The sequence below is a fragment of the Diplotaxodon limnothrissa genome, linkage group LG7, assembly GCF_057381915.1.
Source record: "Diplotaxodon limnothrissa isolate DT_005_m linkage group LG7, D_limnothrissa_male_GT1.1, whole genome shotgun sequence".
In the NCBI taxonomy this organism is placed as follows: Eukaryota; Metazoa; Chordata; class Actinopteri; order Cichliformes; family Cichlidae; genus Diplotaxodon; species Diplotaxodon limnothrissa.
Window position 1 is genome coordinate 60261943 of NC_140602.1, and position 12439 is coordinate 60274381.

A 12439-nucleotide genomic window follows, 5' to 3' on the forward strand; every position below is an offset into this window, starting at 1 on the left:
CTAGCACTGAACCCTGTGGAACTCCATAATTAACCTCAGTGTGTGAAGAGGACTCTCCATTTACATGCACAAATTGGAGTCTATTAGATAGATATGATACAAACCACTGCAGTATAAACAGTTGTAAACAGTTGTAGAATTATAATTATCGTATTGTACAGAATGATTGTCTATACAGCATATACAGTAGTGCAGTTAAGATAAGTGAAATATGTGGATAATTTCTACAGAGGCTATGTAAAGTGCTAGTGGTTGTGAGTGGTGGTTCAGTCCATGTTATTATTGTGTGTATGAGGGTACAGTTGTCCATTTGTTTGTTTTTGTTTTTGTCCATTGTGGTGTATGTGGTATGTGCTGTCCTTCTAAAAATGATAAATGTAAACTACATAGTAGATGCACTGGTCCTTATATAGCACTTCTTCTATTTAACATGACAATTCAAAAGATTTAATACAATACGCTTCATTCATCCAATGGATGCAAGTTGGGGTTAGTATCTTGTCCGAGACAATTTGGCATGCAGACTGAAGTAGCCAGGGATCAAACCACCAAACTTTCAATTAGTAGAGGACCTGCTGTACATGCTGAGGTACAGCCACCCCTGTGCCTCAGGAGGCCAGTATTAAGCCACTGGGTGTCACCTCTGTCAGTGCGCCCCAGGGTGGCTGTGGCTACATGTAGCTTGCCATCACCAGTGTGTGAATGTGTGCATGAATGGGTGGATGACTGAATGTGTAAAGCGCTTTGGGGTCCTTAGGGACTAGTAAAGCGCTATACAAATACAGGCCATTTACCATTTACCACTTTGTGTATATGACCTGTTAGTTATATTCTAGTTAGTTATATACAAATGGAGATTGGGATGTCTTCAAGTGACTGAACATTAGCTTCATAGATGTGTGTTAAGTGAATCTTTCAGTTTCTAGTTTTACGATGTTATTGCATCATGCTCATACAGTTTATGTATGCGATTTGTTAACCAAGCTTGCAAGTGTTAGCTGATAAGTTCAACTTTGGTCAAAATAGGGTTTTGGACATGAAATGGGAGTAACTTCAGAACTGAAAAGTAGTCCAAAACCAATTAAATTCTGATTACCTGTTGATCAAGAATGGTCAATATTTAGAAACTCTTTTCTAATAACTCTTTCTTTCTGTCTGCTTTGCTTTTGTTGCAAATCCATCACCTCTCTACAGTTTTTGATTTATTTGTATGCTCTTTACACCTGTGTTTTGTCCCTCCTCTCTTACTTAGGGCGTGTCCTGTGCTTGGAGTGCACTGTCATATATTAAGTATCCCACATTCTTTAGTGACTCACAGGTACTGCAGGTTAGACAACACGACTAGCTATTTCAGCAGCCTGTAATATAATAGTTGCCATTTACTGGGCCTGCTGAGAAGTTGTATTTTTACTTTTGTGCATGAAGGCTGGATACTGTGCGGTACTTAACTAAAGGTAACTTGTAGTGCAAAGGCACAGTGCTACATGGAAACCATAGAAAGCATTGCGGCAAATACTGCTCTTGTTAGAGCCAGAGAAGGTAAGAACTTTCTATATCCAGAAAGTTTATGTGAGAAGATGACATGCTAAAATGCTGACAATTTTTGACTTATTTCTCAATTTGGGACATGACCTCCATCAGAAGTAGTGCTTATATGGGTTATCTCAGGACAATGATTTTTCAGTCACAGTGTGGAAGAGTGATGTATGATAAACCTGATCAATGATGAGTTTTAAGTCTGGTTTTTTTTACTCACCAGTTCAGTTTAGGATAAATCAGTTTATCAATTTTAGCATTTCTGAATAAAGTGAAATTCTCTCTGAAGGCAACATAAATTTATTTGCTGTTACTTGAGACATGAAATAAATTTGGAGTGTGGAAATTGAGACGCAAACTATGAGTGATAGTGTGTAAAGTACGTTGCAGAGTAATGTGGTTCCACAGGCTTTGTTTAATTTGTTCCTGGAGCTATTTATAGTTCACTCACTGTAGTCGAACAAGCTATTGTCTGAAACCTGAAGGACTAGGCATGCTGATTGACATCTCAGTCTGAGTTATTCAATATGTCAGCACTTTGGTTATAGGCATGTATGCATATTCACAACACTAAAGAACTCCTTTTCTGTGTCCCCACTGTCTGTAGGTGGAGGAAGGAGCTGGAAATGGAAAGAAATGCTTCGCTTTCCCCACATTAGCCAGTGCAAAGACCTGGCCATGAACATAGGTGTGTATCTGCAAGTGTGTTTCAATAGTGTGAACAAGTTCTGGTTCTTTGTGAGATTTCACACCATATATTTTATTTTATATTTCTCCATTAGAACGAGACTACTATAGTCTATGTGTGAAGCAGCCTATTGGCAAGAAACTGTTTCAGCTCTTCTGTCGGAGTCGGCCTGATCTGCAGAACTACATTTCCCTCCAAGATGCTTTGGTACAAACTGTGAAAAATTCTTTTACTGGAATTTGAGTCCTTAAAAATATTGAAAATAATGGCACTTAAATATCAGTAATTATTTCAGAAGCTAGAGTTGCATTGCTCTTGTGTGTTTTAAGTAATGACATTGCAGTGCAGTGCGCTTTTTAAAAATATTAAACGAGAGATAAGAGATTAAGAGCAAAACAAATGTGAAACTAACATGAAGAACATTAGAAAACTGAGAACTGAAAATATACTTGAAGAATTACACCATAACACATATAATATAACATCAAAATAATCTATAGCATGTTGGAATTTCCATCTGTTATTTTTTTCTTTCTTTCTTGATTACTGATGGATAATGATGCATGAGACACCGCGGCATTATTAAATGATAAGAAAAAAAACATCAGCCAAATTTAACTCTGGTATATTCATATTGAGTAAAAAAGAAATTTTGGACTTCAGTGCACAAGAGGGTGACTCTTGTAGATACAACAGCTCATATAACCTTGTATCCTGTGCAGAAACAAAGTGTTACTGGACAGGTAGTATCTAATGAGCCTGACCCTCAAAACACTCAAAGCACCAGCGTTAAGCGGCAGCTGATTGCCTTATCAAGTGGCTAACCACTGCAACACTGGCAAATGTTGCAAAACAAACAAACAAACAAAAAACCCTAATATTTTTACCGTTACTTCAACTGGCAAGTAATCACATCCAGGGTACAGTAGGTAGTCTCAAAGGCAATATTAAACCTGAGAAATTAGATGAGAAGTGTGCTTCTCTAAAACATTTTAACCGCCCGAGTTTACACAACATTTTGTAAACAATAAATTATTCATTGACACAAGATCTTTTTAAGTTTATTGCACGACTTACAGATTGTGAATGAACTAAATCATTTAATTTACTGGTGATTTGCTTCATGTGTGAGCATCTGTATGTCTGACCACTTAAACATTTTGCAGTAAATAGCTCAAATTACTTCAGAAAAACTGACATCAGACCTTCTGTCTGATACTAGATTTTACTGTCTAAACCCTTTGAAGAACTAACCTGTACATATAGACTCTGCATCCACATATGCAAACAATCTTAATACCTATTTTCTTCTTTAGGACAACTTTGACATTCAGTCAGATGACAAAAGGAAAGAGTCTGGGAACAGGATCATCCAGAGATTCCTCATGAAGCAGGTGTGACAACATTTGTAGAAAACATGGTTGATAGTTTACAACCGTGGATATTTTTCTTTCATTATTTTCTCCTCTGAAGTTTGAAACAAGAATTCTTATATCATGCTACACATCACTTTATCCAAGTGTATCATGTTCCCTCAGTCCAGTGAGTGTGTGTCCATCCTACTGAGGCATGAAAGAAGCTGCAATCAGAGTCTGGAGCTCAATCCCTGTGGTGATGTCTTTCATGGCTGCAGGGAGTAAGTTATATCTCTCTGGTCTGCTTATAGATGGTCATGTTAAAACAAGTTTGTAGGGGACTCAATGCAGTCTAGAATACTTTGGTATACACAGGAATTCATAGTCGACTCAATGACTGCAAAGTGCCCAGGTCCTGTGGTTGCATTGGTGAAAAAGGTTATTTTCATCAATCTGGCATTATACATTGTGGCCAAATGTATCCAGTTTGGTTTTGTCTGTCCAAAGGACATTGTTCCAGAAGGTTTAGGGGTTTCAGATTTATCTTCAGCTATGCCATATTTTACTTAGAGAGAAGCAAGTTTCTCCTGGGAAGCAACACTTATTAGATCTTTTTCTAATTGTACTGTTGTAAATCTTTAACATTTAGCATGCTAACAGAGGCCTATAGAGTCTGAGATGTATTTTTTGTGTGTTTTGTAATTTCTTTGAGTATTGCACAGTCAGATTTTGGTGTGAATTTTCTGGGACATCCATGCCCAAATCTTCCTCAAATCAAACACATCTGAATGCATCTAACCATAACACTGCACTATACTGACTGTATATAATTTTAACTACTGGCTTAACTGGAGTTTTGCTGGCCTGATGTGATGACTATTTTTCTAATTTTGCTAAATTACTGGGATATACACAGTAATATATACAGTATGTCCAGTAGCCAATAGAAGAACTGCTTTTCAGAATCAGTTCTCTAAAGTGTGGCACATGCTGTTGAAAACTGTTGACCAATGGAGCAGATGGAGTTCATCTTTCTTTTGTGGATTAGAGACCTACATAAATACCTCAGCAACGAGCCCTTCACCCAGTACCAGGACAGCATGTTCTTTGCCCGCTTTCTACAATGGAAACAGTTGGAGAGGTCAGTAAATGTGTATGCCCAACAAAGGTATGAGACGAATTGTTTCATGGATCAGTGGTTAGCCAAGTAGCTGCTGTTTACAGTTCTTCTTAAAAAATGTATTTACAAAAATATTTCAAATGAAAACAACATGTCTGTCTCTTTCAAGGCAGCCTATCATGAAGCAAACATTTCGACAGTACAGACTACTGGGGAAAGGAGGGTTTGGAGCGGTATGTATGTTTTGGGATTTACTCTAAGACACAGTGTTAGCATATCAGACACTTTATGGTATATGTTTTTGAGGTATGTCTTTACCCACGGTGTATCAAAATGAAGGTAGTTTTTTTATTTTTTATTTTACATACATATTCCCTTGGGGGAATTCATGGACTTAGACCTTCACAACACAGTTCTACATCTCTGTTACTCTTTAGTTCCCTTACATATATTAGTATACTTTCACTTTGCAGCAACCTATTCTTTTTTGACATATTGAACAGCTCTGATACTGGCAACAGCATTAGATACAAATTTATCACAAGGGTGTTATTGTCTTACAATCCTGTTATTCTGTCTTGAGGTGTGGGCCTGTCAGGTGAGAGCCACAGGCAAGATGTATGCCTGCAAAAAGCTGGAAAAAACCCATGTAAAGAAGAGGAAAAGAGAGGACATGGCTCTCAATGAGAAAGAGATACTACAGGAACTGGATAGTCGCTTTGTGGTGAGACTGCTGTGCTCTTCAAATATTTGCATCATTTTTTAATTTGTCAATTTTTTTTACATTTTCAAACTAGTTTTTGTTCATTGTGATGGTTTTCACATTGCCTTGTTCATTTTTTTTTTTAAAATCAGTATGTTTGTTAACCAGTGTTATCTGTGTAAGCAAAGTTGGGTTATTCTTAAAAAGCAAATCCATGACCTGCACTGTTACAATGGTTGATATTTCTTTCTTCGTTAAAATAAACATATACACTGTTATTGAGTTACACTGTGACTACAATTCAGTTGAATTCAATTCAATTCAATTCAATTCAATTCAATTTTATTTATACAGCACCAAATCACAACAGCAGTTGCCTCAAGGCACTTTAATATTGTAAGGTAGACCCTACAATGATAGATACACAGAAAAAACCAACAATCATATGGCCCCCTATGAGCAAGCACTTTGGCGACACTGGGAAGGAAAAACTCCATTTTAACAGCAAGAAACCTCCAGCAGGCACAGGGAGGGGCGGCCGTCTGCCGCGACTGGTTGGGGAGAGAGAGAGAAGACGGTAAATGGTAAATGGCCTGTATTTGTATAGCACTTTACTAGTCCCTAAGGACCCCAAAGCGCTTTACACATCCAGTCACCCACCCATTCACACAGACATTCACACACTGTTGATTTGCCATCAACAGTGTGTTGATGGCACCCACCCTGGGGTGCCATCAACCCTACACCCACCCTGGGGTGCACTGATAGAGGCGAGGCTGCCGGGCCACCGGGCCCTCTGGCGCCACCGGGCCCTCTGACCACCACCAGTAGGTGGGCAAAGGGTCAAGTGTCTTGCCCAAGGACACAACGATCGAGACTGTCGGAGCCGGGGCTCAAACCGGCAACCTTCCGATTACAAGGCGAACTCCCAACTCTTGAGCCACGATCGCCCCAGCGGGATAAAAGACATGCTGTGGAAGAGAGACAGAGATTAATAAAGCTTAAGCTCACACCGAACGAGACATTAATAAGCAATTCAAAATAGTCTTTATAATTCCATCATAACTGACACTTGTTAAAAACTCCAGCTGCCAAATGTTTGAACAAATCATTTAACAAAAATGATCTTTACTGAATGTTTATACAAGGTATTTTTACAGTGAAGAGAAGTTTATCCTGTGACACCGATAGGAAACCTGTATAGGGTATACCCCATCTTTCACCTTATCACAGTTGGGATAGGGATAATGGACATGAACTCTTCTCTATGTTTTATAAAAGACATAGAAGAGGTGGCTGTGACTCAGGAGGTAGAGCAGGTCAATTATTAACTGGAAGGTTGGTCGCTCCCGTCTGCATACTCACCTATCCTTGAGTGCTCAAGTTAGGCAGAAAAGTACTTAATAAGAACCAGTCGATCTACTATTTATATATGCTTAATTAGAGACTCATCACATCATTCAACAGGTTTTATACATGTTCTGACACACATCCATCCATCAATTTTCTTCCATCCATCCATCCATCCATCCTCTTCTGCTTTTATCCACTACATCGAGGCTGTAGCCTATCGCATCCATCACAGGATGAGAGGCTGGACTAACAGGGCTAACATTGAAGCAGACAACTATTCAGACTCATCATCATCTTTGAGCTGTGGAAGGAAGTCTGAGAACTCTAAGAGAACTCATGCAGATGAAGAGAGAACATGCAAACTATACACAGAAAGGCCTCGGACTGGATTCAAACCAAGGACTTTCTTGGTGCCACTATACCTCGTCTCAGCAATATAGCTGAGTATAAAATAATCAGGGAGAGAACAAGTTCAAAAGCAACCTCGGTCAGACAGAATTCCTTTTATACTGATCTACTGATTCAGATGAATTTCGTGATCAAATAGTCTTATTTTTCTTAAGAATGATGTCCAGTTTTTATAATCAGTGAGCACAACTCAATTTTTCTAAAATGTGTATTTGCAGTTTCTTTTAACCTCCTAAGACCGGAACTCTTCCATGACATGCATTTTCAATTTCTCTTTGATATTTGGGCTGATTGGGACCCAATTAATGTAAAAACAAAGAATTACCAGATTTTTTTTTTTTTACCTGATTTTTGTTTCTAAGAAAAATGAGAGCCACATATGAGGATATTCATTTAACATTTTGATAGCACAGTAGCAGTATAATGTCCTCGTAAGTGGATATAGAGCAAAATTGAGTATTTTGGTCTAAATAACCCAAAATGTGATGTCCACATATGTGGATGCCAGGTCCTAGGAGGTTAAGGATAATGTTTAATCCTTATGATTGGCTTTCTTTCATAGCGAGTGGTGTTCTGCACTGAATTATACTGAATTGTTTCAAGTATTTTGTAAAAGCTGAATTTATAGTATTGCTGATGCCTTAGTGAGTTTTGTTTTCTTATTTTTGTTTTATTTTTTTATTGTTCAGGTGAATCTGGCATATGCTTATGAGACCAAGCACAATCTCTGTATGGTTTTGACCATGATGAACGGCGGTGACCTAGGGTTTCACATACATCGCATGGGGTCACCTGGTCTGACCAAAGACAGGGTACGTTTCTACGCTGCAGAAGTCTGCTGTGGTTTAATTCACCTCCACCAAAAGTCAATATTATACAGGTAAGTGTATTTCTACATGCATTAAATCACATCTCTACTAGTCGGGAAGAAGTTTTTAAATGCTGTGTTTCTTCTAGAGATTTGAAGCCAGAGAACATTCTCTTGGATGACAATGGTATGCGCAACTACAAAACAGTGTTTTTTTAATCATTCATGTACAATAAATAGCCTCAACTGTACTACAGTAACATCCAAGCAGATAGCATTCCAACATCCACACATAGCAAAAGCTGGCAGTTACTTTCTTGCTATTTTTAACTCTGAAAATAATCTGACTGTTTGAAATGCCACACATTTGGCCATGCAGCCTATCAGAAGCATCCACCTGCTCTCAAGAAAAATCTGTGTTGATTGTATTTTGACAGGGGTAAAAAAGAAAAGAAAAAGAAAAATAGTTTGAGGAAGTAAAAAAACCTGTTATCTATTTATAGAAACTTCCACACCTGTTCCTTCATTCTTGGAATAAAAGCAACAGTTGTAGTTTCCCATTGTGTCAGCTGGAGAAAAGTGAAGCCTAACTTGACAGGGCAAAAGTGAAAGTATGTGAGAAAAATAATCTCAACAATCATGCCATTTCAGTTAATCTTACTTTTTTTGTTCCATTAAGGACACATCCGCATCTCTGACCTGGGTTTGGCTGTGAAGATGTCTGAGGGGAGTCTAGTACCAGGCAGGGTGGGCACACTGGGCTATATGGGTATGTATGGAACTTCTACAGACCCACATAAATCACTAGATTATATGAGTGTGTTGGAAAACAAAGCAATTTATTTTTATGATTGTATGACTTTTATCCATACCTCTCAGTGGTGCTTACTGGCCTGCACACAGATGGATGGACTGCTTAAGTACTTACATAGAGTTTATCTATGTAAGTTTATCCATCACAAAGTCACTAATTGAAATTTAAGTTTATGATGCAGTTTGCATTGTGCTGGGAGTTGGTGATTTGTAGACCTGATTGTTTGTTTTAACACATCAGAAAAACAACAGAAACAAAAAATCAAACAACTGTCAATAAAATCAAAGCAAAGCAAATGGTGATTTTGCTATTTTCTAAGGAACTTTGAAAGAAAGGAATTGGAATTCTTTAAGTTTCTTGAAGATGTTTCACCTCTCATCCAGAAAACGTCTTCAGTTCTAAAACCAAATGAGTCCCAGGTATCTAAATCCTTGTGGGGCTTGTCACTAAAAGGGTTGTTGACCCACTATTAATTGTGTCACATGAGCCAAGGTGAGAAAAAGGCATGGATCATGACCAGCAGAGGTTTTGAGAGAAACTAATGTGATACCTTGGCTCACCCTATTAACCTGAGGTTAACAGAAACCTGAGGCACCTGGGAATAGATCTTAAAATTGCATTGTATGTGACTGACAGTTGGTGTCACAAGCCACCCCCTCTATTCAGTGATGGTCATTCACAGTGAAAATAGATGGCATCTTTTACTCCTCTTTCAAACAATCTGTCTTCTCAGTTCAGAATATGAAAATTGGCATCCTCAAAAGATTGACCTTTAACCTTTAGGCGCAGATCTTTAGCTGGTCTTGTCCTGCTATGTTGTGCCATGCATTGATAGGATGGCTGTTTGGTGTCTCCAATGTAGAATCTCTGAATTCTTGTATTGTAATAGTTTAAAACTTTCAAATTACCTGATGCTGTCAACTGGATGGGAAGAAAGAACCTATTATGACTTTATGTCTACAGTGCTTTCAGAAAATGTTCACAGTGGTTCACTTGTTCCACATTTGTTATGTTACAGCCTATTTCCAAAACTGATTAAATTCATTTGTTTCACCTCTACACACAATACCACATATTGACAAAGTGAAAAAATTAGCTTGAATTTTTTATTTTTTTTTAGCAATTTTATTAAAAAAACAAAACAAAACTGTAACTTAACTACCCACAGACTTTGCCATAAGACTCCAAAGTGAGTTGAATCCTGGTGCACTGGTCAGATGTTTCTATGACTTGATTGGACTCCACCTGTGGTAAAGTTACTGGGACATGAAGACATAATGTCCAAGGAATTGTCTGTAGACCTCAGAGACAGGATTTTATTGAGGCACACATCTGGTGAAAGGTACAGAAAGATTTCAGCAGTATTTAAGTTCCCAATGAGCACAACAGTCTCCATCATACGTAAAAGGAAGAAGTGTGGAAGCACTCCAGCCAATCTGATCTAAATCGGGGTAGAAGGGTCTTAGTCAGTGAACTGACCAAGAAGCCAATGTTCACTCTGGCAGAGCTCCAGCATTGCACTGTGGAAAGAGGAGAACCTCCCAAAAGGATAATCATTTCTGCAGAACTCTACCAGTCAGGCCTGTATGGTAGAGTGGCCAGTTGGAAGCCAATTGTCATTAAAAGGCACATGACAGCCTTCCTGGAGTTTTGCAAAAAGGAACATGAAGTACTTTCAGACAATGAGAAATAAAACTCTGGTCTGATGAAACAAAGATTGAAATCCTTAAAGTGTCATGTTTGGAGGAAACTAGGCAGCAATGATCCCCTGATGAATGCAATTGCTACAGGGAAGCATGGTGGTGGCAGCATCATTCTCTGGGGTTGTTTTTCAGGAGCAGGAACTACGAGACTAGTCAGGGTTTGGTTTTTAGTAATTTTCACGACATGGAAATATAGACTTATAGAGTACACAAGAATATTGCCTTGGCAATAAGTAACAGCAGCAAAGCATAAAAAGATTATTCGTTTGCATTCCCATTTCAGCTCCTGAGGTGATCGGCTATGAGCGTTATGGAATGAGTGTGGACTGGTGGGGCCTCGGGTGTCTGATTTATGAAATGACTGCAGGTCGGCCCCCTTTCAGGGCCAAAGGAGAACAGCCTAAATCCTCAGAAATGGAGAGAAGGATTCAGAATGAACATGAAGAATATGGCAACCAGTTCAGCAAGGAGACAAAAGACATCTGCTCCTCAGTGAGTTCTTCAAAATGAAACTATTTTTATTTCAGCATGCACAGAAGATGTTCTTTCATCCACATCATACCTTTATCCCCTGATGTATGTCAGATTGTTAAGACAGTACAACAATTTCCAAAAGCCAAGTCATATTCTAATAGGATAGGTTCAGGGTTGCTTACACCTTAGAGATTTACTACGCATACATGTGCTTTTCAGCCTAAATCCTAACCCCAATTTCGGAAGAGGCTGTATTACATCCTTCAAGCAATGAGAACACCTTTTTTTCCACTATTGTAGCTGCTGACCAAGGACCCCACAAAGAGGCTGGGCTCCCAGAAGTCTGGGGGAAAAGATGTAAAATTTCATCCTTTCTTCCAAGAGATCAACTTTCGGATGCTGGAGGCAGGACGCGTTGACCCTCCATTTAAACCTGATGTAAGTACCCAAATGAGATATCTATATCTATAGATTGATAGAGACAGATATCTAGATATGTATGTATATGTGTGTGTATGAATTTGAATTTTGAATATGTATACATACATACATACATACATACATACATACAGGATTACATTTATGTATTTAAATTGGATTCCATTTAGCTGGATGTAGTGTTTTCGATGTAAGAAATATCTTGTCAAGTGACTTTGGTTTTTAAAGAGTATGTAAAGTACTTAAATAAAAACTGATCAAATGTAGAAGAAGAAGATTTTAACAATCTTAAAGCCATTTAAATTTGTACTCACTGCATGTGGTCTTTTATTTTTAGCCCAGTCAGGTGTACTGCACTGATGTACAGGACATAGAAGAATTTTCCACAGTGAAAGGAGTCCATTTTGACCAGACTGACAGCTTCTTCTACTCCCAGTTCAACACAGGAAGCAATTCCATAATTTGGCAAAATGAGGCAAGTTCTAGGTTACATTACCAGGGTTAATCCAGACAAGAGCTTCAAACCTCACCTTCCTTCTCTGTCTTCCATGTAGCTAATAGAAACGGGATGTTTTGAAGAACTGAATGTTTTTGGCCCTAAGGGATCTGCATCTCCAGATCTCGACTGGTCCCAGGCCCCAGAGAGCCCCAAACGCAGCCTGCTGCGCCGAATCTTTCGCAAAAACGTAAGGACATAAAATACATTCTGTCAAAATGTGTGCCCTTTGTGGAAAGCTGAAGATATCTTTCCTCTTTTCACTCAAACAGCATCATTCAGATTCTGACGGAAGCAGAGAGAACCTGTTGTCCAGTGAGGGCTACAGCTCATCAGGAATACATAACTCTGCCCTGAATCCCAGGAAAGTCTAGAACAAAGACACCAAAAAACAACAAGTCATTGTAGCAAAGGGTTCTTCCCTTTAAATCGCAGCACAGCAGGCATTTATTTTGTGTTTTCATTGTCTTCCTTACACCTAATCTGTATTAGCATTTTCTGCTTCTCTCAGGTAAAACAAATGAATAATTTTACACCATCCCA

The 12439-nt window shown here is 38.6% G+C and overlaps 1 protein-coding gene across 1 annotated transcript; it reads left to right on the plus strand.

The window, feature by feature from the left end:
- Positions 1-1484: 1484 nt before the first annotated feature.
- On the plus strand, positions 1485-12098 carry grk5 (G protein-coupled receptor kinase 5). Its single transcript, XM_085358578.1, has 15 exons — positions 1485-1539; positions 2144-2224; positions 2319-2431; positions 3541-3618; positions 3763-3860; positions 4628-4720; positions 4869-4932; positions 5283-5423; positions 7853-8043; positions 8121-8158; positions 8651-8740; positions 10772-10980; positions 11263-11400; positions 11738-11875; positions 11955-12098. Exons 1-15 carry the CDS (start codon positions 1485-1487, stop codon positions 12096-12098), a joined length of 1671 nt encoding a protein of 556 aa, XP_085214704.1.
- Positions 12099-12439: the final 341 nt, after the last annotated feature.

Coding starts and splice junctions, on each gene's coding strand:
- grk5 (XM_085358578.1), top strand. CDS start 1,485: ATGGAAACCATAGAAAGCATTGCGGCAAATACTGCTCTTGTTAGAGCC. Junction 2,432..3,540: donor TTTCCCTCCAAGATGCTTTG/GTACAAACTGTG, acceptor TTTCTTCTTTAG/GACAACTTTGACATTCAGTC. Junction 11,401..11,737: donor ACCCTCCATTTAAACCTGAT/GTAAGTACCCAA, acceptor TTTTATTTTTAG/CCCAGTCAGGTGTACTGCAC.